The sequence below is a fragment of the Oncorhynchus kisutch genome, linkage group LG10 (assembly GCF_002021735.2).
Source record: "Oncorhynchus kisutch isolate 150728-3 linkage group LG10, Okis_V2, whole genome shotgun sequence".
NCBI lineage: Eukaryota > Metazoa > Chordata > Actinopteri > Salmoniformes > Salmonidae > Oncorhynchus > Oncorhynchus kisutch.
The window spans coordinates 63,132,326-63,154,742 of record NC_034183.2 but is presented as its reverse complement, the minus strand read 5'-3'; the positions used below and the strand labels follow the sequence as shown (position 1 = coordinate 63,154,742).

Below are 22,417 nucleotides of genomic sequence, written 5' to 3'. Positions count from 1 at the left end.
GTTTCTTATTCCAATGCCCATTTCTAACCTTGTTTTAGAAATGGTTTCAATTTGGTTCTAATCTCTCACGCCTACCATAGAACCGTATTGGACGTAACAATGACAGTGAGTACAGTTCTCTTTTGTGATTGGATGTAGCCTCCTTCCATTACACAATAATTGCATCCCACATTGTGACTCACAGCGTCCCTGGTTGCTGAGCAACAAGGCAGCGGCGGGCATCAAATCCTCATCAGGTAGGACTAGGGTTGTGTTGTTGAGAAAGTATGCAAAGCATCACCTGTTCTCACCCCAGGTATGCAAAAAGGAGCATACAGACACGAAAAAAGGCTCAAAATAAAACATTTATAGTAAAAAAAATGTTTAAAAAACAAGCGTGCATATCCTGGAGCCTTTCTAAGTAACTACATTCAAGTATAAAAAAATCTAGTTCATAATCCAAAACACATAGTTTATTCCCTCAAAATCCTATTTATTGCCTCACATCCAATAGCTCTGGCTCTGAACAATCTTCAAACTCAGTTTTCATGTGCCACAGAACTGAACTCTACATTAAGCAATCCACACAGTGAATGAAATGATTAATGAATTAGACTTCACATTTTTGGCAAGGAGGAGCACAAACACTGTAAACAGTTTGTGACCTCAATCGAAATTGCATGATGAAAAGATAGAACACAAAATAAATGCTTGATGTTTACAGAGTGCAGAGGCCATTGTTTCAATGTGAGTTTTAAATAAAACCATAGGCTTATAAACTCATTAGCTCAAGAGTTATTCAATGTGACATTTTAACAGAGCAATATAACCTAGAGCAGTTTAGACATAAAAATTCTACATTTTGTAATTCACCATTCATCCAACAGCCATGCCATCATCCTCAATACACTATCTATGGCCTTTTGGATCCCACTTTTGACAAAAACCTATGGAATACTACAGATACTCTGAAAATGTGATGCAAATATTGACAAAGAAATAACATTTAGAGCATTGTTCAACAATTTCATACAGATATCACTATAACAACAATAATTTAAATTGCAATAAACTAGTATATATGCGTCTTGATAATTTCTCCCTTTATGACAAATGCCATTTTACAAGACATCTAGATGCAGTGGAGTCCTGATAAATGCAATGGCTTGGGAGTATTCTAAATGTGTATACTAAATCTGAGCATGCAGAAGTGAAAAGTGTATTTGAACTGATAAACTGTACTGCATGTAAACAGAGTTTGTACATATCCAATGTGCGCTTATCAAGAATCGACTGTACTACGTTTTCTTCTTCTATCAAATTTAAGTAGTATAATAAGATTCATGTTGAGACTGGAAACCTTGGTATGAATAGCAGTCTAGCCGAACCTTAGTCAATGACTAGTGCACATTGAAACCAACCAGCTGAACATCTACATGAAGACAGAAGCACAGTGAATGACATTGAACATGAAAATAAAGGCTCCTCTGTGCACAACTGATTCACTCCAAGTAAATATACACTATTTAAGTGTATCTTCCACTTGAAAGGCAAAAATCAAAAGAGCTGTGAATGACTGTGCTAAAACAGTGTTACTAGTCTCTGCTTATTGGAATCAATAGAGCTGTGAATGACTGTGCTAAAACAGCATTACTACAGTCTCTGCTTATTGGGGCTGAGGTGGGCCAGTCAAACTGTCAGTTGAAGGATTCCAAAGGATAGCTAGGTTGATAGGAAGGTGTTACACCGACTCTTCCCCGGATGACCCGTCCAGCTGTGAATAGATCCTCTCACCGTGACCCCTTCCTCCCCTAGGTTGTCATATGCTGTCATAGTCAGTGTCCCGTCGGCTAGAGACCACCACCCACTCAGCCACGAGGAACGATAGCGTGCCCAGGAAGCCCACCACAACCATGATGAGCAGCTGCCAGTGTAGCAGGAGATAGTTACTGTAGAAGAAGGCCAGGGCTGCAGTGATGGACTGCGGAGGACAAGAGCACAAAGTTACACCACTGTAATACAGCAACTGTGGTTAGCAAGTATGGGGAATCATCAAGGGATATACCAAGCAAATAGCTCAATTTGATATTTCTTCAAATCATTCAGAGTAATACATTATCGCCATAGACAGCAAACCATATTGTGTGTGTAGGCCTAACAGATATCAATGTACCTGGACAAACTTGAAAACGGCAAAGGCAGGAGCGCTGTCCTCCCGGAACATGAATCCCACAATGCTCAGCAGTTGGGTGTTGAAGCAGCTGTCCCCCAGGCCCAGCAGGAAGCTGCACAGCAGAGCCACCTCAACACTGAACAAACACAACAGGTTAAGCAATTAAGGCAACGCCACGCCACCTCAACATCCCAGGTTAATACAGACATGAAACCTTACACAATCTGCAGTAACCTGATAGAGTTCAAATGCAATTATGCACTACTGCTACACTTAACATAATGCTCATGTCCTGACCTGCTGTATTCTTATGCAAAGTACGTAGAATTGTTGTAATAGTAATCCATGGTCATTGTTTTATGGGCCAACTGAGTAAGCCTTGCTGTGTACCTGGGGGTGATGTATGCCTGCAGGTGTGTGCCCTCTTCTGGGGCAATAGGGGCATCACTGGCAATGTTCAAGAAGATCAGGTAAAAGGCCACGAAGTGAGTGATCAGCCCCAGCAGCACGACCGGGTTCCTCCCAAACCGGTTGCACTTGTTCAGCATCCCAAACATGCCCCCTCCTGGACAAACAGAGGCACAGCAGAAACAGAATCATTGACTTCCTCGAATCATCAGTCCCTTTCTGTCAACCACTTTTTCTGCTTTCCAAACCTCACGTGTATCATGTGATCCGAAACAGCACTGAAGATAAAAAAATGACTGACTCACCCAGGATCTCTCCCAGGCCAATGAAAATACCAGAGAGCCCGATCAGACTCTTAGCATCCTCCCCAAATTGAGTCATGGCTCCTATACATGTCCCGTATACCCCACTGTAAAATGTCAACTCTAGGCCTGAAGGTGGAGAAGGAGCAAGAGTTACACACATAGAACCTATGGTTACGCATTCAAACATACTCAATGTCAATTGAATATGCATCCGTTTATATTTCTATACTAGCATCCACTGAAAGAAGTTCCTCATATTGGAAATAGTCCAAACAATTTTTTCCCTGAATTAATTGGAATGAATTTGCCCACCTGTGTATGCTATGGAGATACTCAGCAGTAGCATCTCTTTAGTGACAGACAACTGCAACGCTTTCTCTGTAAGAAGAGGGCACATATCAGTCAGCTGAGCTCTGGGCCTTTGTTGCTGACATGACAGATTGAAGTAAGAAGCAACCAATGCACTCTGACTCACTGAAAGCATCCAGAGCCTGGGAACCGAGACCTGGAGTCGCTCTGCAAGGAAGAGAAATCCATAAATAAACTTAAGTACAGCCTTTCCAGACAAAGGAACACAGGATTATCCAGATTCAACCCAGGCCTATGGAGGAATACAATGTACCTTACATACAACAGCAGGTGCAGAATGCACAAACACTATTTGTATGGCATATCTATTAGTATATCAATATTTTACATGTGTATGTATGCATGACAACATGGGTGATTCTGGTCAATAAAAGGGTAGATAAGGACATTTTTTCTCATGCTAGTTTACTCTAATGTTAGACCATGTTTTCCATCCCAGCCTGTCTGCAGACTGCACTCACACGACGATAGAGGCACTCTCCGTGGACTCAGTCTGCAGCAGTGACTCAGACGCCTCGGAGGGTGTGGCCTCAGGATCCGGCTTCTGGATCAGGAAGAACAGAAAGCTGCCCACCAGGCTGATGACCGTGAGTGAGATGAAAACTGTCTGGCGATCCTCATCTAGACACACACACAGCACGCGTCAGAAACTTATGGCCAAAATGAGATTTCCTCATTGTGTCAAGGGAACTTAGGGAATGCTAGATACTATACAAAGGAAAGGACTCATGAATCTAAGTAGAATACATTCAAAAGATATCTACATTGTTATAGTAAAAAGTTAACCAAAACTGATGACATACCTGATATGTGAACATGGCCATGCCAGGCAAAATAAATATACATGTTTCCAAAGAATAAGCTGCAAAATGGGATAGATACATGTTAGGCAGTCCAACACCATGGATTCAGTACCAGAGTAAAAAAGCTGTGGTAAACAGTGATGCAATCAATACAGTTATGCTGATAAGAAGAAGTACCTGAACTGTAGCAAGGCCCAGAAAATACCACTGTTCCTGCCGATGGTGGCATCTGTAGAGTTGATGGTGAGTAGGTTCCCCTGAGCTGTCCACAATACTAGGCCACAGATGGAAAGAGATTGAAAGAGAAAAGAAAGAGGGTTATGTGGTGATAGGAAATACAAGTCGTTAATTCTCAAGTAAGAATACCACAGTCTTCTTACTTGCAGCTGCTATTCCAACAACTACAGACGCTGTGTAGAAGCTCCAGGTGTAGGGGTGGATGAACATGGCAATGTATCCACTGATGGAAATAAAACATTGGACAGTATTAACATCATGAATAAGCTAATGAAAACAAGTACTTTATGCACACTCAGAGAGAATAGATAAATAAACAGTTCTGTAAACAGGTATTGGCTACAGTTGGTTGATTTAAAGACAGGTCAAAATAGTGTACTCACCTGTATACTAGTCCACTAAAGAACATGGACAACTGGGGTCCTATAACAGCCACTACTGAGGGAGCAATCAGGTTGGATGCAGAGAAAACTCCATAGATGATGGCCATGCTACATGTAAAGACACGTGTAAAAACTAATTAGATGATATTGCGCCAATGTAATACCACTATTCATAGAAAATGTTCGCAACATGGCTAAAATTGCAGGAATTTTATTCAATAAGGATGTGTTAGAACAACAAACAGCCTGGTGTTTGCCTGCCACGGGTGGTGTCATTAAGATGTCCATAAAGGCCAACAGCAGCAATTAAATCACAGACGAGGCCCACAGTCATATGCATGTTATTTACAAATACTTCAGGAAACTGGGATATTGTAGAGAACTGAAAGTCAACTTTGTTGCCAAAACTGGGCAGGTTCAATTACTTACCTTTGGAGACCTCTTTGAGAGAGAGAGAGACAGGATTACAATTTTCCAACAGTTCTAATCTATATCATAGGAGCCACATAGGTCAAAGTCACCGTATTTCAGCATCACAATGAATTACCTTGTGTATCCACTCCCATGGAATTCAGTACTGTTGAAACTCTTGATCACAGTTTGCTGAAATGAGACAAACAATTGACACCATCAATATCAACGTCCCCTGTAGGTACCCTACAGTTGTGTGGCTTGAATTTGTATGTATAATTTGTCAGTTCAACCATACCTCTATATTGCCACATGTTTGGAAAGCAGTAAACATGAACATAAATCCAAAACCCAGGATTATGATGTTCAAGAGTGTCTTTCCCTCTGGACCCATGCTTGCTGCAGGGTGTCACTGTAATATTACTTGACGAAATGGGTTAGTTAAAAAACTTCTGAAGGGGTCCACAGCTCATCTGAAAAAGAACAGAATCAAAACATCCCTTGGTGGCATATCTGTAGAGAAAGGATGCTAATGCTATGAATATTAGCTATTGTCAAGACAATACATATATCTAGGTAGATATGCTACCAAATAATCACTATAGTAAGTATTTCCTTGCTTTTGTCTGTTTAGCCACTTGAGATGAAAACAATTTACCGAGTCGGGTGCTGCACTGTATAGTCCTTGTTTGTGCAAGCTAGGGCTTGTGGAGATACCATACGGACTCAAATCCTAGAAAGAATCCTACAATACTACAATCCTAGTATACGATACTTTTCTCCCGTCAAGTATAAAAATGGTCTTTGAATATCTTTCACAGTGAGTGACCAAAACTGTTCGTCATGTGAGATAGTCAGCTGACATTTCAAGGCGTACAGCCCAAAGCCCATTGGGAAACTGAGTTGATTTGCTATAGTCTGACGCCAATCTCGTTTCCGGGTCAAAAAATAAAAAACATTATTAAATTGAAAGTATTTTCCATTTGTGTCCCCTCCGAGTTATTTGTATACAATATAATATATTTTGGTGCATTGAATTATGATTTTAAATTTTTTAATTTGAAGATGTGTTGCTTTTCCCTCCAAATAAATACGCAGCAGCGTTACTCTTCAACCTCATTCAACGAGGAGGAGCAAGGGATAACATCTCGTTCTAACAAATGGTCGGTGCTAAGGAAATCGTTATAAATTTGGAAAGCTATATTGCATTTTTTTAAGAAAAACTCGACATATTGCGAGCAGGCTGATTAAGTACGATAATTTTAATCAACATTTTTAAGCGGGTGTTGACCTTTCACCCACATTTTCTGGTAGTACCGTTGCGTGTTTGTTAGTTAGGCTAACTAAGGCCCTATCTGCAACATGAGCTATGGTAGGCCCCCGCCCGATGTTGAGGGCATGACTTCTCTTAAAGTGGATAATCTGACGTACCGAACCTCACCTGAGACCCTTCGCCGTGTCTTTGAAAAGTATGGTAGGGTAGGAGATGTTTACATCCCCCGAGATCGTTATACGAAAGAGAGCAGAGGGTTCTCCTTTGTGCGATTCCATGACAAGCGGGACGCAGAGGATGCGATGGACGCAATGGATGGTGCCGTGCTGGACGGACGCGAGCTAAGAGTCCAGATGGCCCGTTACGGACGTCCCCCAGATTCTCATCATGGAGGCGGTGGTGACCGTGGAGATCGTGGAGACCGTCGGCGTGGAGGTGCACCCCGGAGGTACGGGGGTGATGGCCGACGAAGTAGGAGGTAAGAGCTGAGCACATGGTTAAGTAGTTGCTCTAGCTCTCCTTCGATTGGGTCGTTTTTCATTGTTAGCTATGTGATAATTTTTTTAAATTAACGTTAGCTATGATGTATAGTGTTTAGGACCTTGAATATTTTAACGGTACCTTATGGCCCTTGTTTCGATTATGTAGCGTCAATCAGCCACCATTACAAGCATGGTTCATTGACCTGTTAACTTAGCAGCGTTTTGAGGCCTTACGTTTACAACTGTCTTTAGATAAGTGATAACCCGACATAACGAACTTACACACGTTTCTCCTCTCCAGTCCGAGGCGTCGGAGACGCAGCAGATCCCGGAGCAGAAGCCGATCTCGTTCCCGGAGCCGCTCCCGCAACAGCCGATCAAGGTCTCGTTCCTACTCTCGCTCCAAATCTCGCTCCCCCAAGAGAGACAAGGCCAAGTCCCCGTCCAGGTCCCGCTCCAGATCCAAGTCTCCCAAGTCAAAGTCCCGTTCCAGGAGCCACACCCCTGCGGAAAGAGCCTCAAGATCAAGATCCAAGAGCCAGCCCAAGTCACCTGGGGAGAATGGAGCTGAAACCCCATAGATGACTGACAAAATGGTAAGTGTTGGGCAAGGAGATGGGACCTTAACACTACGTCTTTGAGGCGAAGTCTAGCGTTACACTAGTTTGTATGAATAGCATAGGGAGGGTGATGTGGGGATATTATGTGTGGGATGGATTTGCACTAAGTCTCCCTTTTCCATGGTTATCTGTGGTTGAATAGAAGGGGGTTGGTTGTGGGATGTTTTGACAATGTGAACTGCTTTAAGTCTTTCCACCTCAGTGGTTATGCATATTACTGTAACACTGGGCATGGCAAAGAGGAATGGAAAACTCCCATGTGGTGGTTGCCTTAAACCCACATTTGATGGATTTTGAGGACTATTCCTTGGTCACAATTTTTTTTCTGTCCTGCCCAATGTTCCAGTTCATTATCAGTGTAGAGGAAATTTAGGTCCATTCTTGCATTGTACATATGTGGCATTTGAGAATACATTTTTACCGTACAAATAAAATGTTCATAAAAAAATCTGGAATTCTCTCCTCCAAGCTGCGGAATCCTGTTTGCAAAAGAGGAGTTTGAGGCAGTATGAGCAGTTAGTGAGCTGGGTGTGTGAGCTGTCCGGGCACCTGCTGCTGTGGGGGTTGCTATGGAGCAGGCCGGTTGCAGTCAGTGTTGGGGTGGTGTTGAGGTACGTCTGCAGGACAATGGACAGAAGCCTTGCATTGTCCTCCAGGTCATGCTCTCTACTTTTTGGGGGCAAAGACTTGTGCTCAGGAGGGAACCAAGGTTTGTCTGACTGGTTTCTCATGACAAGATTTCTCATTTTTGTGAAGCCCGGGCGTCTCTTGACGTTTGGTTCCTTCCTTGAACCAAAAAATGTCAACCATCAGAAATGGGTTTGCATAGCTTTTGATTTGGCTCTTTCAAATGTAGACTAGTTTCCTACTAATATGGGGGAAATGTGCTATGCACATGAAGTTGGCATTACATTGCCAGCTGATTACCCCATACATATGGCCTGGAGGTGTCTCCATGTCTATCTGAAGGGAGGGGTGGTCAAATTAACAAGTCATCGCCACTTCTTTTACTAGAGGTTGAAAACAAAATTGAGTTTTTTTCCCAACACCTGTTTCTTACATCCTTGTCTTTCAAACATTTTTCAGATGAGATGCCAATGAGGACATCACACTTCAGACTGAGGACCCTGTCCATACAATGATTTCTGTGTAAAAGGTTATTATTGTATCTTGATCTGAAGGCTGTTTATTTTTATTTTTATTTTTTTTCGTTTGCCCAGACTGCTTGTCTTTCATTGTGCAATGTTTAAAAATAAAATCTATGCTTAATGTGCTTTTGAGGTAAATGGGCTAAAACTGCTGGGATTTCAATTTGTTGGGCTGCACGGCTATTTGTCATAGTGAAGATTTGATGGCCTAGCTTTTACAACTTATTTTGGGTTTCATGAAGACAGTTGTTATAGGGTTGGCTGTTAGAAGTTCAAATGGATAGGGCTTTTAGAATAAGTATGCAAAGAACCAGGCATGGATTTACTTGCAGGTCAACTTTGCTATGTAGCTTTGTTTCATTTCATTGTGACTCTAATCTTCTCTCCTGTATTTTTTGTGCACTAGGCGCAGTTGTGTAGCAGTTGAGTATTGCTGGTTAGCTGTTAAGGTGGCGTGTTGCAGTGCTTGGCTGTTTCCAGTGTTCTCCGGAATGCCCCTGTGGCTACAATGCTGTGATGGTGGCCAACTTAAATGATTGCTACAAATTCACCATCGGTAGAATGCCTGTCTTTCAACAAGTTTAAATGTTCTTTTATTCAGAGCACTAAGTATGGTGTGCTAATTTTGTTTAATGCATTCTGTCTTGCCCTTTGTGCATTCCTTTCCCCCCTTGCAAGAGTCTGTATAGGTGTCCAATGTGAAAGCTAATAAAAATTGTCTTCAAAAACATTTGGGTTATCATTTTATTAACTTTAACAGAACACTACAACTTAAGCTATTTTATAATTCATTGAGTTTTGAACCATTGATCTTGTATTGCGTCTTGACTATTTGACTTTGAATGTGCCTTGCTGGTAGTAACTGAAGGGTAAATTGACAATAGTCTCTCATTCAGCTTTCCTTGTCAGTTATAATCATTTGTACAGTATGGCTTCCAGGAAGTGTTGACCCAGCTAGTTGATCTTTGTTGGCATGGAATTTCTCCAGTGGAATGTTGAGACACTTCAAGTTCCATTTGTGCAGCAATGCCTCTATGGACCAGTCGGCGCTGAACATACATGAAGACAAAATATCAAAATGAGTAATGTTTACTTGACATTACCTGACAGCCATGGACTGGTCCTGAAAGGCATACCTTCTCTCTTGGTAAGTTGTCCAAAATTGGGCCTCAGGGTTTTTTCTCAAGAGGAAGGAGATGGTCACCAGGACATTTTCAAAATCTGAAAGTTGTAAATTCAGTTGAGTTAGATCTTGACGATCTGTTCAATGTTCCATACTAACCGGTCAGTCTGAACTCACCTTGAGGCTCATAGAAAACGTCTGATCCCAAGATGATGTCTAATGGCGGGAGGAGCAGAAGGTCTGGGGAGACTTCTCCCCAGGTAATACCCACCACAAGCACATTGGGCAGTTCATTCACTTCACAGGTGCGCCTACAGTTCTCCAGACACAGTGGAAGTTCTGCACTGTCTGACAAGATCACTTGTGCCCCACACTTTGCTGCCACCACACCAGGTAAGCTCACGCCAGCCCCAAGCTGTGGACAAACAGCAGTGCATTCTGATTCAATAGTTTGTTTTAGAAACAAGTTACACATTTACATGGTAAATCTGTGAATTGGAGTAGACTATGAATTCGTTTGGTTCAGTAAATTACCTCTAGCACTGTTTTGTGCATCAGCTCTTCCCTGTGTGTCCACACATATTGTGCTAATACCACTGCACAGGGCCATACATGCATCCCATATTGTGGGTCAAGGACCTAGTACAGAGGGGAGAAACAACATGAATGTCAACTTCCATTGATTCAGAAAAGTCTGCCTGGCAGGATATATTCTGTACATCTCTCCAAGGAACTCGGCAGGCTTCAGGGCCAATTACCACAATGCAGTTGTAGGCGAACAATATTATTTACAGGAACAGGAACAACGCTGGTTCCAAATGGCAAAAGTGTAGAGAAAGTGCGCAAAAACCTCAGGGATGGAAACATTCAGTGATTGCTTCGGGTCTTCGAATGTGAACGATTTCTGCACGATGTTGGACATCTCAGTTGCTCTGTTTTCCATTTACCATCCCAATTGTGAAAGTGAGAGTTAGTAAATCAATTCAGTGGTAAAACGTTACGTTTACTATCATAAAACCCTTCTCTTCTAAAAAACAGACACGCTTGCGACTCTGCTGGAGGACGGGAAAACCTAGAACGTATACAGCCAATGACATGTGCTAATCACTGGTGGGAAGGCGTATTTGACATTTTATCCAATCGGTTTTATGGCTCGCTCTTATATGTGACCAACGAGCTTCCTACGGCTCACTGGGTGGGCGGGCTTCAAATGGTAGGGACCCCGGGTTTGGTTGCAAGAGCGTTGTTGTAGTTAGCTGCTTAGCTAATTTCATCCGGGCAGCTTCCTCCTCGCTATTAAAATTGCGCTTAGAGGAACATTTTATTTTTAAGGCCAACGTGTCGTGTTTCAGTAACACCAACAAAGTACTCGTATGGAGTTGCTTACCGTTTAACTTTAAATAAAGACTAGCCACTCAACTAACGTTCGCTTCAATATAGTTACTAGCAAGTTAAGCTAGCAAATGTGTTTGTCTATGCACCCCAGTCTAGTTAGCTAGCTCAAGTGCCTAAATTCGCAGGAATGAACCATAAAAGTAAGAAAAGGATCAAAGAGGCGAAACGGAGCGCCAGACCTGAGCTGAAGGACTCTTCAGACTGGACGAAACATGACTATTGCGAGACTTTCGATGTGTCACACCGCTCAGTGAAGGTAAACTGTCGGTAGCAAGCTATCCATGCTAGGCTAGCCAGCCATGTTAGCTCTTTCAACACGTTTCACCTTACAAAACCAGTGCGGTTGGTCACGTAGGCTGCTGCTGCACTTTCAGCGCGCAGCGGACTTCATTGGCGCAACTGTCAAATCGGTCAGGCTGGACTCGAACGCTGTGCCACATCCCATTCCGTTAATTATTGACCACATTAGTTTGACGGTGTATAGTTATTTGTTTGTGAAATAGTGACATTGTTACATTTGTATTTCATTTAGGCTTACATGTGAATATTATATTAGCCTGTCACCACTAACATGTAGCCAGCCTACTGACCCATGTTCTCAGACCCAATAGACAGCTGAAGGTATTTTGTCCACCTCGATCCATTGTTTTTATTTTATAAGACGACTGTAATTGTATTATGCCTGTAGGAATTATTGCCCTTGTCCTCAGAGATAAACAACTACCATGGTTAGGAAAGCCCATACCTTTTCCATAGTGCGTCCTGATAAAACACTGTTATATTGACAATCACTACAACAATGTATGCTTGATAATGCATTGATCTTACAACCAACTTCATTGTTAACTGTATGTATGAAATAAGCCCAATGGAGGGCATTTTCTTTGCTCCATGTGGGACACTGGGTTATTGCCAAGTGGTTCAGCAGGAGATTTGTTTTCATCACAAGAGTTAAGAAGGGCTGCTCTGGGTTGCTAAGAATACCCGTGACACTCAAAGCTTAGGTAGTTTCAAGAGTTGTCCTATATGTTAACAACTCATCTCAGCATTTCATTCCTTCTCTTTTGGGGTTGAGTTTCTGAACTTAACCTCAACCTGGGGCCACAGGTAGCCTAGTGGTTAGAGCGTTGGACTAGTAACCGAAAGGTTGCAAGATCGAATCCCCGAGTTGACAAGGTAAAAATGTCATTCTGCCCCTGAACCAGGCAGTTAACCCACTGTCATTGAAAATAAGGATTGACTTCCGTAGTTAAATAAAAGTAAAATAAGTAAATAAAGTTGACTTTCAGACCCCGTCATTCCATGTAAAAACAGAACAAAAATGCCCATGACCCTTTGTATTCCCTTTGCCCCAGATCAAATGGTCTTCCTCCGAGTCTACTCCTTAATGTTCCAGTTGGTTGCATTACATTAAAAAACAATTGATCTTTTATTGTGATACAGTTTTGTAAAACACTCAACCTCAATCCGTGAGACCAATACTAGGCTAAATGACTGGGAAGCCTTAAATCAGAAATTACTAGTGTTCCCTTCGAATTCAGTACAAAGTAATTTATATTGGTAGAAAGGTTATTGATTAAAGTAGTCGTACATTCATGAAATATAGCCATCAACCCTCTCTCTTTCACCCACACAAACTGACATGACATATGCGTCTCACAGGACAATGTTGAGCGTGTGGACACCCTGCGTCTCAGCACAGAGGAGTTCATCCAGCGCTTCGAGAGGCCCTACAAACCTGTGGTGCTGCTCAACTGTCAGGACACCTGGCCCGCCCGCGAGAAGTGGACCATGGAGCGCCTCAAACGTAAGTACCGCAACCAGAAGTTCAAGTGTGGTGAGGACAACGATGGTTACTCTGTGAAGATGAAGATGAAGTACTACGTGGAGTACCTGGAGTCCACACAGGACGACAGCCCACTCTATATTTTTGACAGCAGCTACGGCGAGCACGCCAAGCGCCGTAAGCTGCTGGAGGACTACCAGGTGCCAGTTTACTTTAGGGACGACCTCTTCCAGTTCGCCGGGGAGAAGCGCCGGCCTCCTTACAGGTAAGAGCTATTCTCAGTAACATTAACTAAAATAGCTGCAATGTTATTGTATGTTCTGTGAAGTTGAACTAACTCTAGTAACACCTGTCCCTTTATTTTTCTGTATTTTTTCTCAGATGGTTTGTAATGGGTCCTGCCCGCTCTGGCACTGGCATCCACATTGACCCGCTGGGTACGAGTGCCTGGAATGCCCTGGTGCAGGGGCACAAGCGCTGGTGCTTGTTCCCCACCCACACGCCCCGGGAGCTGATCAAGGTGACCCGGGACGACGGGGGCAACCAGCAGGACGAGGCCATCACCTGGTTTAACGTGGTGTACCCACGCACCCAGCAGACAACCTGGCCTGCTGAGTTCAGACCCCTGGAGATTCTGCAGGGACCAGGGGAGACCGTGTTTGTTCCTGGTCAGTGGGCTACCGCTGCCACTTTATAGACATGTCTGGTCTGTCTTTCACTTAGAATACTGTTTGACTGGAGAGAGAGAAGTAGTTTTAATCTTCAGCGATTTTGAATCATTTGTCAAGATCTGAAAAGGCCAGGGTTCAGTTAGTTAGGAAATATATAAAAGTAGGGCAGAACATACAATGAGTATGAAAGGTCTTTGATGAGAAGTGATATACCAATGTTATGTGCTGTGAATACATAAATTATAGCTGTGTTTATATACGCATATAAACAGTACCACTCAAAAGTTTGGACACACCTACTCATTCAAGGGTTTTTCTTTATTTGAACTATTCTCTACATTGTAGAGAATAGTGAATACATCAAAACTATGACATAACACATATGGAATCATGTAGTAACCAAAAAAGTGTTAAACAAATCAAAATATATTTTATATTAGCCACCCTTTGCCTTGAGGACAGCTTTGCACACTCTTGGCATTCTCTCAACCAGCTTCATGAGGTAGTCACCTGGAATGTATTTCAATTAACAGGTGTGCCTTGTTAAACTTTCTTTCCTTAATGTGTTTGAGCCAATCAGTTGTGTTGTGACAAGGTAGGGGTGGTATACTGAAGATAGCCTAAAATAGTAATAATAAAAACCCTTGAATGAGTAGATGTGTCCAAACTTTTGACTGGTACTGTATATATAAATGTGTGTGTGCCATACACTCACCAGCCAGTTTATTAGATACACCCATCTAGTACCGGGTTGGACCCCCCCTTTGCCTCCAGAACAGCCTGAATTCTTTGGAGCATGGATTCTACAAAAAGGCGGAAACATTTGTTGCTCAATTGATATCAAGGGACCCTAACGTGTGGCAGGAAAACATTCTCCACACCAATACACCACTGCCACCAGCCTGTACCAGGCAGGATGGGTCCATGGACTCATGCTGTTTACACCAAATCCTGACTCTGCCATCAGCATGATGCAACAGGAACCGTGATTCGTAGGACCAGGCAATGATTTTCCACTTTCCAATTGTCCAGTGTTGTTGATCGCGTGCCCACTGCGTCTTGTTTTTAGCTGATAGAAGTGGAACCCTCTATTGTCGTCTGCTGCAATAGCCCATCCGTGACAAGGACCAACGAGTTGTGTATTCTGAGATGCCGTTCACACCACTGTTGTACTGCGCCATTATTTGTCTGTTTGTGGCCAGCCTGTTAGCTTTACATGATTCTTGACATTCTCCCTCGACCTCTCATCCATGGGAGAGGTCACAGGACTGCTGCTGACTGGATGTTTGTCGCACCATTCTCTGTAAACCTTAGACACTGTCGTGCGTGAAAAGCCCAGGAGGGTGGCAGTTTCTGAGATACTGGAACTGATGTGCCTGGTACCAACGATCATACCAAACTCAGTCGCTTAGGTCACTCATTTGACCCATTCTAATGTTTAATCGAGCAGTAACTTGATGCTTCTCTGCATGCTTTATATAGTAAGCCACAGCCACATGACGATCCATTTTGTATGTAATAAACTGTCCGGTGATATGTAATGTATGTATTCACAGCTTTTCACTTTCAATATGTAGCTGGGCTATTCTAGCTATCCCGTTTCTGCTAGCTCTCTCCATGAATATCAACAAGAAGTGTTGCCACCACCTTGTTTACAACCACACTTATTGTAGGGCTCAGTGGTCGACATGGTTGCAGAGGTTAATCCAGTGTTACTGACCTACCCTAATACCCTGCACCCTCCTGCATTAACTGACTGATAAGATGGGATTAAACTCTGTTTCCTTTGGATCTGGTCCAGATCTTGAACTTTTCCTGTTTAAGTTGGAGACCAGAGTATTAGGTCCTGATGTCTGAGTGAGGGAGTGTATTTGTTTCAAGAGCAGAACCCTGTTGGACAGGCTGTTCTGTCTCCTCTGAAGATGTCCACCTCTTCCTCCACTCCATAAAGGTCTTGGAAACGAATAACTAAGATTTTCATCAAAATACCCCGGACAGAGTATGTTTTCTGCCATGTTAGAAGGTCAGATGTACAAAAATACACCATGGACATTCTGTGTTTTCTTTTCTGTGGTTTGGTGATCCGAAACCTAATCCTGGTCATCTCTGTTACTTGTTCTCTAGGAGGCTGGTGGCATGTGGTTCTCAACATGGACACCACCATCGCTATCACTCAGAACTTTGCCAGCACCACCAACTTCCCCATCGTGTGGCATAAAACTGTGCGGGGCCGGCCCAAGCTATCGAGGAAGTGGTATCGGTAAGCACTCCTAACAGAACAGCTGTAGGAACACCTCGTGAAAGAAGAAACTTTTAATGATTTTGTCTGTGGAATATGAGGAACAATTCTGAACACACTGGGTTTTATGTCACTGTTTATTTTGACCAATTACGATTTAGGAGGGGTGAACTTTCACCTGACATCTTTAGAATTTTCGGATGGGAAGGGGTTCGTTTGGCCCATAGATGACCGAGATGATTACAGAGGAGGGGATGTGAACCTCTAGAACCCCCAAACTCGTTTTTTCATTGTTCCCCTCTAATCAGGGACTGATTTAGACCTGGGACACCAGATGATTACAATTAATTATCAGGTAGAACAGAAAACCAGCAGGCTCCGGACCTCACAGGGAAAGAGTTGAATACATCTGGTCTATAGGATCCGCCCTGGTTCTGCCAATCGCACCAGGCCAAACATGTCACGACCACCCCCTCCCATCAAATCCAGTAGCTGGTCAGGGCAGCATTCATGTAAGATTTGGTTCTGGGCTTCCAAACTTATGGGAACCAATAAAAAGTGTGTTGGCAGGTTTGTAAATAATGGGTCATGCCCACTCTGGCACTGGCATCCACATGGAACCTCTGGGTACGAGTGCCTGGGATGTCCGAGTGCAAAGGCACACGTGCTGATGCTGCTTCCCCACCCACGAGACCCAGGAGCAGCGAGGACCAAAAGCCCCAGTCCATACATTGGGCAACATTTTCGGGTCCAAAGGGGCACTGATTTGTGCAAAAACTACAGCAAATTAATTTATAATCTGGCAGCGTAATTTAATTTCTTCAACAATGTGTGTTATATTGTGATTATTTAACTAGAGTTTGATATCCAAGCAATACATAAATAGTCGCCTCCTTATAATGGACCTTGCTGAAGAGATGTTTCAAATGAAATCATACTGCCAGATTGAGGTGATATTCCTTTGCATATTCTGATATTCCTTTGCATGGTCTTTCATGATAATGCTCTAATATATTTGCACCCAGATCCACAAACTTCCACAAGGAGGGTATTTATTTTCATGCATAAAATCTCTCTCTTTAGTATCCTGAAGCAGGAGAGGCCAGACATGGCTACCCTGGCAGACAAAGTGGACCTCCAGGAATCGACTGGCATCGCCTCTGACAGCTCCAGTGACTCTTCCTCCTCCTCTTCCTCCAGCTCCTCTGACTCAGACTCAGAGGTACATCCTGTTCCCTCAAACACACACACACAGTGTGACATTCACACACATGAATATACAGTAGCCTCCAACTCTAGGGACCCCTGAGCTGGGTCTAAGATAGAGGGCAGCAGGCACCTGTTCACATGCGGGCAGATGTCACGGGGTTTGCCACACGTGCATGTGAAACGGCCACACATACTGTATAGCACCACACGTCCCCTCACTCTGAAAGGCTGTAATGCAAATGTCCTGTCTCTCTCACTACTGCATGCAGGCAACAACATGCCTTGATATTACATTTAGAAGGCAGTCAGAGATGACGGAAGTCTAGATGGAAGAAATTACAAGTTACTATTGTTCCCTCTAAGTTGTCCTGCTGGATCACAGAAACGTGACCACGGGTCTTGGGTTTCTGGTACTGGGGGAACGTGTTGAATAGCTTGGTGGACAGCATGCCCCTCCAGTTACATATACATCCATATCAGGTTGGACTGTTGGGTGGAGGTTGGGGTTTTCCCTTGTGTAATGGTTGGTAGGCCCTGCCTTCCCCCTGGAGAGAATATTCTGTTCTGCTGACTTGCGTGTTCTACTGGTTGAATAAGAACACTACTGTCATCAGATGATTGTCTGTATATAGCATATTAAATTGGTAACTGGTGTTTGTGAGTAGACCGTGTGTATGAGGGACAGTGACACCTAGTCCCCCCCTATTATGTAAATGTAATAGATATGTAGTATGTTCTATGTAGAGATGTATCTAAGACCTCCCCCACCTCTCTTGTTTGCCCCTCTCCCCTACAGGCTGAGTCGGGCTCGGAGGGGGACGCCATGTCTCACAGGCGGAAGAAGAGGAAGACGTGCGGTATGATATCCAACGGAGACAGCAGCACCAAGGACGACTGTGTCAGCAAAGAGCGCAGCTCCTCCCGGTGACCCCCTCGCTCTGCCCCGCCTCGCCAAAAGGCCACACCCAGGGGGGCTTTTGCATGAAGAGCAGCCAATTTGTTTGTTTTCATTGGTGTGTCTCCAAAGGAGAGTCTGGTGGCCCTCTGTCAGTCTGTTGGATAGATAAGAGGGTCAGCCTACTCCTAGGCTGTGATAAAGGAGATTCCCCCTGAGGCGTGGACCTGCTGGAGGTTTATCTGCCACCGCTCAGCTTTTAGTCAAATGTTAATCTATATTGCTGTTGCTTGCGGGGTGTGGGAAGAGCAGTATTTCAGTGCGAGGGAGGGGTGTTGACCTTTGGAGAGAGGTGGGCTGTTGCCTTGTTGTATACCAGGTACTGGGGCTGAGGCAGGGAGCCGGCTGGCCTGTCTCCTCTACAGTGCCATGGTCTTATGTTGCTCAGTGGGGAAAAGTTTTATATTCACAGATGATGGCTGGATGGATAGATAGGTGTGCTTTGGATTGACTTGACTTTGCAGTATATGGGATGCCAGTTGAGTTTTATCATGGCAGAGTTGACCATCTTTAGATATTAAAGTGTACTGTGAGTTTTGTAAGTTGATAATGTATGACAGGGTAAGGGTGGCGGGGAAATGCTGCTGCCTTAGTCTGCAAAAAAGCCACTGATTTATATTTTTTATTTAACATTTATGCTTTCATCCTCTGGGCTTCTTTTGTTAGTAACAGTTGAACTGATATGCATATGTATTGCAATCAAAACAGTTCATTCAGAATCAGTTAATTCAATTAAATGGTTAGCAAATGAACAGTCCACAATCCAGGCAAGACCATTTAACAGATCTAAAAAGCAATGAAAAGATTGCATAGTGGCATTTCTCTTTCATATCAGACTGCTGTTGACATCTGTAGTTCACACATGTCTAGTGAAACAACAGCTTTTTCAAGACTTAGCCCAAGTCATCCAGCAACAACTGTAGAGGCCAAGGGATCCCCACCTGTCTTAGATTTAGCCGGTTCAGCTTGACATTCAAAAGCTTGACCTTTTAGGAGGAAATTGCCTATACTACACTCCCTTAGCTCCAGGTTGGGTAAGATGAATCACACTCAGGTGCCACAAATGAATGTTGGGCTATCAACAACAAAATTCCACCCAAGAAACAACAACAATATTGCCTGGTTATGTAATGTTTCTATGACTTTAATTATTATATATATTTTTTTAACCTTTTATTTAGCTAGGCAAGTCAGTTAAAAACACATTCTTATTTACAATGACGGCCTACCCTGGCCAAACCCGGACGATGCTGGGCCAATTGTTCGCCGCCCTATGGGACTCCCAATCATGGCCAGATGTGATACAGCCTGGATACGAATTAGGGACTGTAGTGATGCCTCTTGCGCTGAGATGCAGTGCCTTAGACCGCTGCACCACTCGGGATTAATTTAATTACGTATGGGTTACTCACACAATTTTCAAATTTGTATGATAACAATTGTTATTGTGTCTCTCGTAAAAGTGAGCCCTTTGCTGCTATATTAATCAACATTTTAAGATGAATGAAATCAAACTATTGAAATAATTTGACATTACACGGCTATACTGGAGATCAGGGGCGTCAATTGAAAAAATTATTCCGATCTCAATTGACATGCCTAAAACCAAATCGAAACTGCGTAGAAATTATAGTGGACATAATTTATAGTCTCTAAACTCTGTCCAGCTTGTTAACAGTCATCGAAATGAAAGCTAGACTGTCGGGGCACATAGAAAATGTGATGGATAGAGAACTATTTTTTGCCAATTTTGCCAGCAAGTAATATAACCAATACAAGTGGACCTCAGTGAAGACAGAATGTGGCCCTTTGGGGCAAAATGAGTATAACACCCCTGTTGTAGATGCTGGTTTCCCAGACCCAAAGCCTATTCCTGGTCCAAAAAGCACTTTCAGAGAAGTCTATCACGGATGCGTTTTAGTCCAAGATTAGAATTAACCTCTTTCCGGGAAAGGAGCCCTAGGTGTTTGATCTTGTATTCTCATTCTGAGACCCCATTTTATATTCTCCATCACATACAGAAGGGGGCACCAATGCCAGAGTTCTCACACTAGCTTGGCACTAGTGTGTGGGGGTTACAGTCCAGAAGATACAGTTGTGTTAAAAGTAGAAATGAGGGCTGGCACAGGGAAAAGTTTAAACATATTGTAGGCCTTGTAGTTGCACATCTTGATCTTATTTCTCGTGTAGTGCAGCTAAAGGGTTTTGTGAAATGTTGCAAATACATTTTATGTGAGGGGATAGGTAGATATTTTGGACAGGATAAATTCATGGTTCTTTCCAAGTGGCTTCTAGGTTATGTGGCATATACTGCTCTACAATGATTCAACTGCTTTGTATTTCGTTAGTGTAAATTCAAACAAAAGCAACTAGCTAATACATTACTGTTATTCAGCAAATACAACTTAATGGTTTGAATGCATATTCTGCGTGTATAACTTTGTTCTGTGGGGTTAACATGGAGTCAAGTGAATACCGTTTTTTTGTGCTTTAAAATGTGGCTTTGTCATGTAAAATGATTGAAAGTACTTTGAAATATGTGAATTGCTGTATGTCTGTGCAGTAGGTGTTTTCCACTGTCTTTAGACAAAAGTGCCTATAAGCACCAATTGATACTGTCATTGGCCTGCAGATGAGAAGTTGTGTTGCTACTTGTGGTCAATGCGTCTGGTGTTTGCGCTGTTTTTAACCCATTAGGTGCTCATGTCAAGCATTTAGCACTATTACGGTCCCTGGGGTCGGTCACATAGTGCCTTGGATCCGATGGGGGAATGGTGAGAACCAGGAGCCTATGTGGGTACAACTCAGTTGTCTAATGTGGCTTCCTTTGGTCAACCTCTTCCCTTCAGCCGCACTGATCCAAATCTACAGGACTGGAAAAGGGAAGCCCTCTATTAGGGTTCCGTCAAATTGCTTTCACCTATCCAGTCTGTCCAGATCAGGGCTTTCACCTATCCTGTCTGGCCAGATCAGGGCAGATAAAGGAGAATGATGAGAGGAAGCCATTTTAAGATATTTAGATGTACACCCAGACATACCTTGACGCTAACCAGATCAAAGTTAATAAATTATTGATGAGTTAATAAATTATTTTTTCATGCAGCAACGTGTTAATGTTTCATTCTACTTATCCATAGTTTCATCCCAATTGATTAGAATTAGATTAGATTAGATTCTCAACTAAATCAATAAATTGTTCCAAAACTATCCAAAAACAACTATCCAAAACCATTGGCCTACCCTTAGCCCTTACCTTAACCCCATATCAGTAGTGTTGCAGTTGTTAGTTTAATAGATTTAGTATCTGTAAGATTACTAAACTGGTACCTGTGATGGTAGTTGCCAAAGCAAACCCTAGTGAATCATAAATACTGAGGAAGCAGTACGTCACTAGTATGGCTGGCTGGAATTTCCCTGTGATAGTGTCAAATTGGGCAGGGCATTTGGGAATAGGATATTCAGTGATCTGAGTACACACAGTTTGTTTTCATGGACATTGCGAACATCGTAAGGGTAATACAGTGCCTTCGGAAAGTATTCACACCCCTTGACTTTTTCCAAATTTTGTTGTGTTACAGCCTGAATTCAAAATTGATTACATGTACATGTGTTTGTGACTGGCCTACACACAATACCCTGTAATGTCAAAGTGGAATTATGTTTTCAAAATCTTTACAAATTAATTTAAAAAATGGAAAGCTGAAATGTCTTGTCAATAAATATTCAGACCCTTTTATTATGGCAATCCTTAATTTCAGGAGGAAAACAGTGACTACCTCATTTCTGTAACCTACACAGATTCAAGACCCGGGAGGTTTTCCAATGCATTGCAAAGAAGGGCACCTATTGGTAGGTTGGGGCATTTCAAATTTTTTTTTTTATGTCATTGAAAATCACTTTGAGCATGGTGAAGTTATTAATGACACTTTAGATGGTGTATTAATAAACCCAGTCAATACAAATATACTGTACAGGCTTCCTTCCTAATTGAGTTGCCAGAGAGGAAGGAAACCGCTCAGGGATTTCGCCAAGAGGCCAATGGCGACTTTAAAAACCCCTAGAGTCTATTGACACACCGGTGTGGCAATCTAAGTAACATAATACAAGAATAACCATCAAAATCTGTCAGGTTAAGCTAAAGATATGTTTTTTTTTCATGGGCTGCATCTCAGTCCACTGCATCCGCCTATGTGGCCCTTCCACATTTGCGGTTGAAAGTGTCAGAGCTACAGCGCAGTTTATCAGACCAGAAAACGTCTGTAGCATCTGAATGATTTGGCCTACAACCAATGTTCCCTCTAATTGTTTTCAGCACTGAGCAAATTTCAGGTCTGCTGAGCGCAAACTTGAACATTGTGAAAGTTCTGTGCAACTTCCGGCACGCGTTTACTGTGAACACTGAGGCTGTAGTCAAGTAGGCTACTGTGGCTATTTGATCATAATGTAGG

The 22,417-nt window shown here is 42.8% G+C and overlaps 4 protein-coding genes across 14 annotated transcripts; 2 read left to right on the top strand and 2 right to left on the bottom strand.

Moving 5' to 3' along the window:
• Positions 1-326: 326 nt before the first annotated feature.
• Positions 327-5,962, bottom strand: mfsd11 (major facilitator superfamily domain containing 11). The gene is made up of 14 exons (XM_020493756.2): positions 5,727-5,962; positions 5,367-5,541; positions 5,205-5,260; positions 4,658-4,765; positions 4,418-4,497; positions 4,215-4,311; positions 4,038-4,096; positions 3,696-3,855; positions 3,341-3,381; positions 3,178-3,243; positions 2,866-2,991; positions 2,543-2,717; positions 2,153-2,288; positions 327-1,960 (listed from the first exon to the last, which is right to left on the bottom strand). The coding sequence occupies exons 2-14, from the start codon at positions 5,460-5,462 to the stop codon at positions 1,799-1,801; spliced, it is 1,362 nt and encodes a 453-aa protein (XP_020349345.2). The 5' UTR covers positions 5,463-5,541; positions 5,727-5,962; the 3' UTR covers positions 327-1,798.
• Positions 5,958-9,314, top strand: srsf2b (serine and arginine rich splicing factor 2b). 8 transcript variants are annotated; one of them, XR_004211332.1, is made up of 5 exons: positions 6,166-6,789; positions 7,125-7,419; positions 7,913-8,054; positions 8,530-8,599; positions 8,998-9,313. XR_004211332.1 is itself a non-coding variant. In XM_020493753.2 (3 exons), the coding sequence occupies exons 1-2, from the start codon at positions 6,431-6,433 to the stop codon at positions 7,402-7,404; spliced, it is 639 nt and encodes a 212-aa protein (XP_020349342.2). In that variant the 5' UTR covers positions 5,958-6,430; the 3' UTR covers positions 7,405-7,419; positions 8,530-9,314. The 8 variants fall into 8 exon arrangements, 2 of the variants coding, with proteins under 2 accessions (XP_020349342.2, XP_020349339.2); XR_004211329.1 differs by having other exon boundaries at positions 6,184-6,819; positions 8,998-9,314; XR_004211331.1 differs by lacking the exon at positions 7,913-8,054 and having other exon boundaries at positions 8,998-9,314.
• mettl23 (methyltransferase 23, arginine) lies at positions 8,817-11,445 on the bottom strand. Of its 4 annotated transcripts, XM_020493747.2 has the most exons (6): positions 11,289-11,444; positions 10,565-10,646; positions 10,249-10,353; positions 9,892-10,129; positions 9,728-9,812; positions 9,322-9,640 (listed from the first exon to the last, which is right to left on the bottom strand). In XM_020493747.2, the coding sequence occupies exons 2-6, from the start codon at positions 10,634-10,636 to the stop codon at positions 9,484-9,486; spliced, it is 657 nt and encodes a 218-aa protein (XP_020349336.2). In that variant the 5' UTR covers positions 10,637-10,646; positions 11,289-11,444; the 3' UTR covers positions 9,322-9,483. The 4 variants fall into 4 exon arrangements, with proteins under 4 accessions (XP_031690512.1, XP_020349335.2, XP_031690511.1 ...); XM_031834652.1 differs by lacking the exon at positions 10,565-10,646 and having other exon boundaries at positions 8,817-9,640; positions 11,289-11,445; XM_020493746.2 differs by having other exon boundaries at positions 8,817-9,640; positions 10,565-11,444.
• LOC109898676 (jumonji domain containing 6, arginine demethylase and lysine hydroxylase) lies at positions 10,908-21,071 on the top strand. Its single transcript, XM_020493745.2, has 6 exons — positions 10,908-11,365; positions 12,772-13,160; positions 13,277-13,563; positions 15,691-15,826; positions 16,889-17,027; positions 17,811-21,071. Exons 1-6 carry the CDS (start codon positions 11,237-11,239, stop codon positions 17,940-17,942), a joined length of 1,212 nt encoding a protein of 403 aa, XP_020349334.2. The 5' UTR covers positions 10,908-11,236; the 3' UTR covers positions 17,943-21,071.
• The last annotated feature ends 1,346 nt before the right edge of the window (positions 21,072-22,417 follow it).

Coding starts and splice junctions, on each gene's coding strand:
- mfsd11 (XM_020493756.2), bottom strand. CDS start 5,462: ATGGGTCCAGAGGGAAAGACACTCTTGAACATCATAATCCTGGGTTTT. Junction 4,097..4,214: donor TGGGCCTTGCTACAGTTCAG/GTACTTCTTCTT, acceptor CCCATTTTGCAG/CTTATTCTTTGGAAACATGT. Junction 2,289..2,542: donor CAGGCATACATCACCCCCAG/GTACACAGCAAG, acceptor GTGTTTGTTCAG/TGTTGAGGTGGCTCTGCTGT.
- srsf2b (XM_020493750.2), top strand. CDS start 6,431: ATGAGCTATGGTAGGCCCCCGCCCGATGTTGAGGGCATGACTTCTCTT. Junction 6,820..7,124: donor GATGGCCGACGAAGTAGGAG/GTAAGAGCTGAG, acceptor TCTCCTCTCCAG/TCCGAGGCGTCGGAGACGCA.
- mettl23 (XM_020493746.2), bottom strand. CDS start 10,657: ATGGAAAACAGAGCAACTGAGATGTCCAACATCGTGCAGAAATCGTTC. Junction 10,354..10,564: donor TGAATGTTTCCATCCCTGAG/GTTTTTGCGCAC, acceptor CCTCTGTACTAG/GTCCTTGACCCACAATATGG. Junction 9,641..9,727: donor ACAACTTACCAAGAGAGAAG/GTATGCCTTTCA, acceptor ATGTATGTTCAG/CGCCGACTGGTCCATAGAGG.
- LOC109898676 (XM_020493745.2), top strand. CDS start 11,237: ATGAACCATAAAAGTAAGAAAAGGATCAAAGAGGCGAAACGGAGCGCC. Junction 13,564..15,690: donor GGAGACCGTGTTTGTTCCTG/GTCAGTGGGCTA, acceptor CTTGTTCTCTAG/GAGGCTGGTGGCATGTGGTT. Junction 17,028..17,810: donor CCTCTGACTCAGACTCAGAG/GTACATCCTGTT, acceptor TCTCCCCTACAG/GCTGAGTCGGGCTCGGAGGG.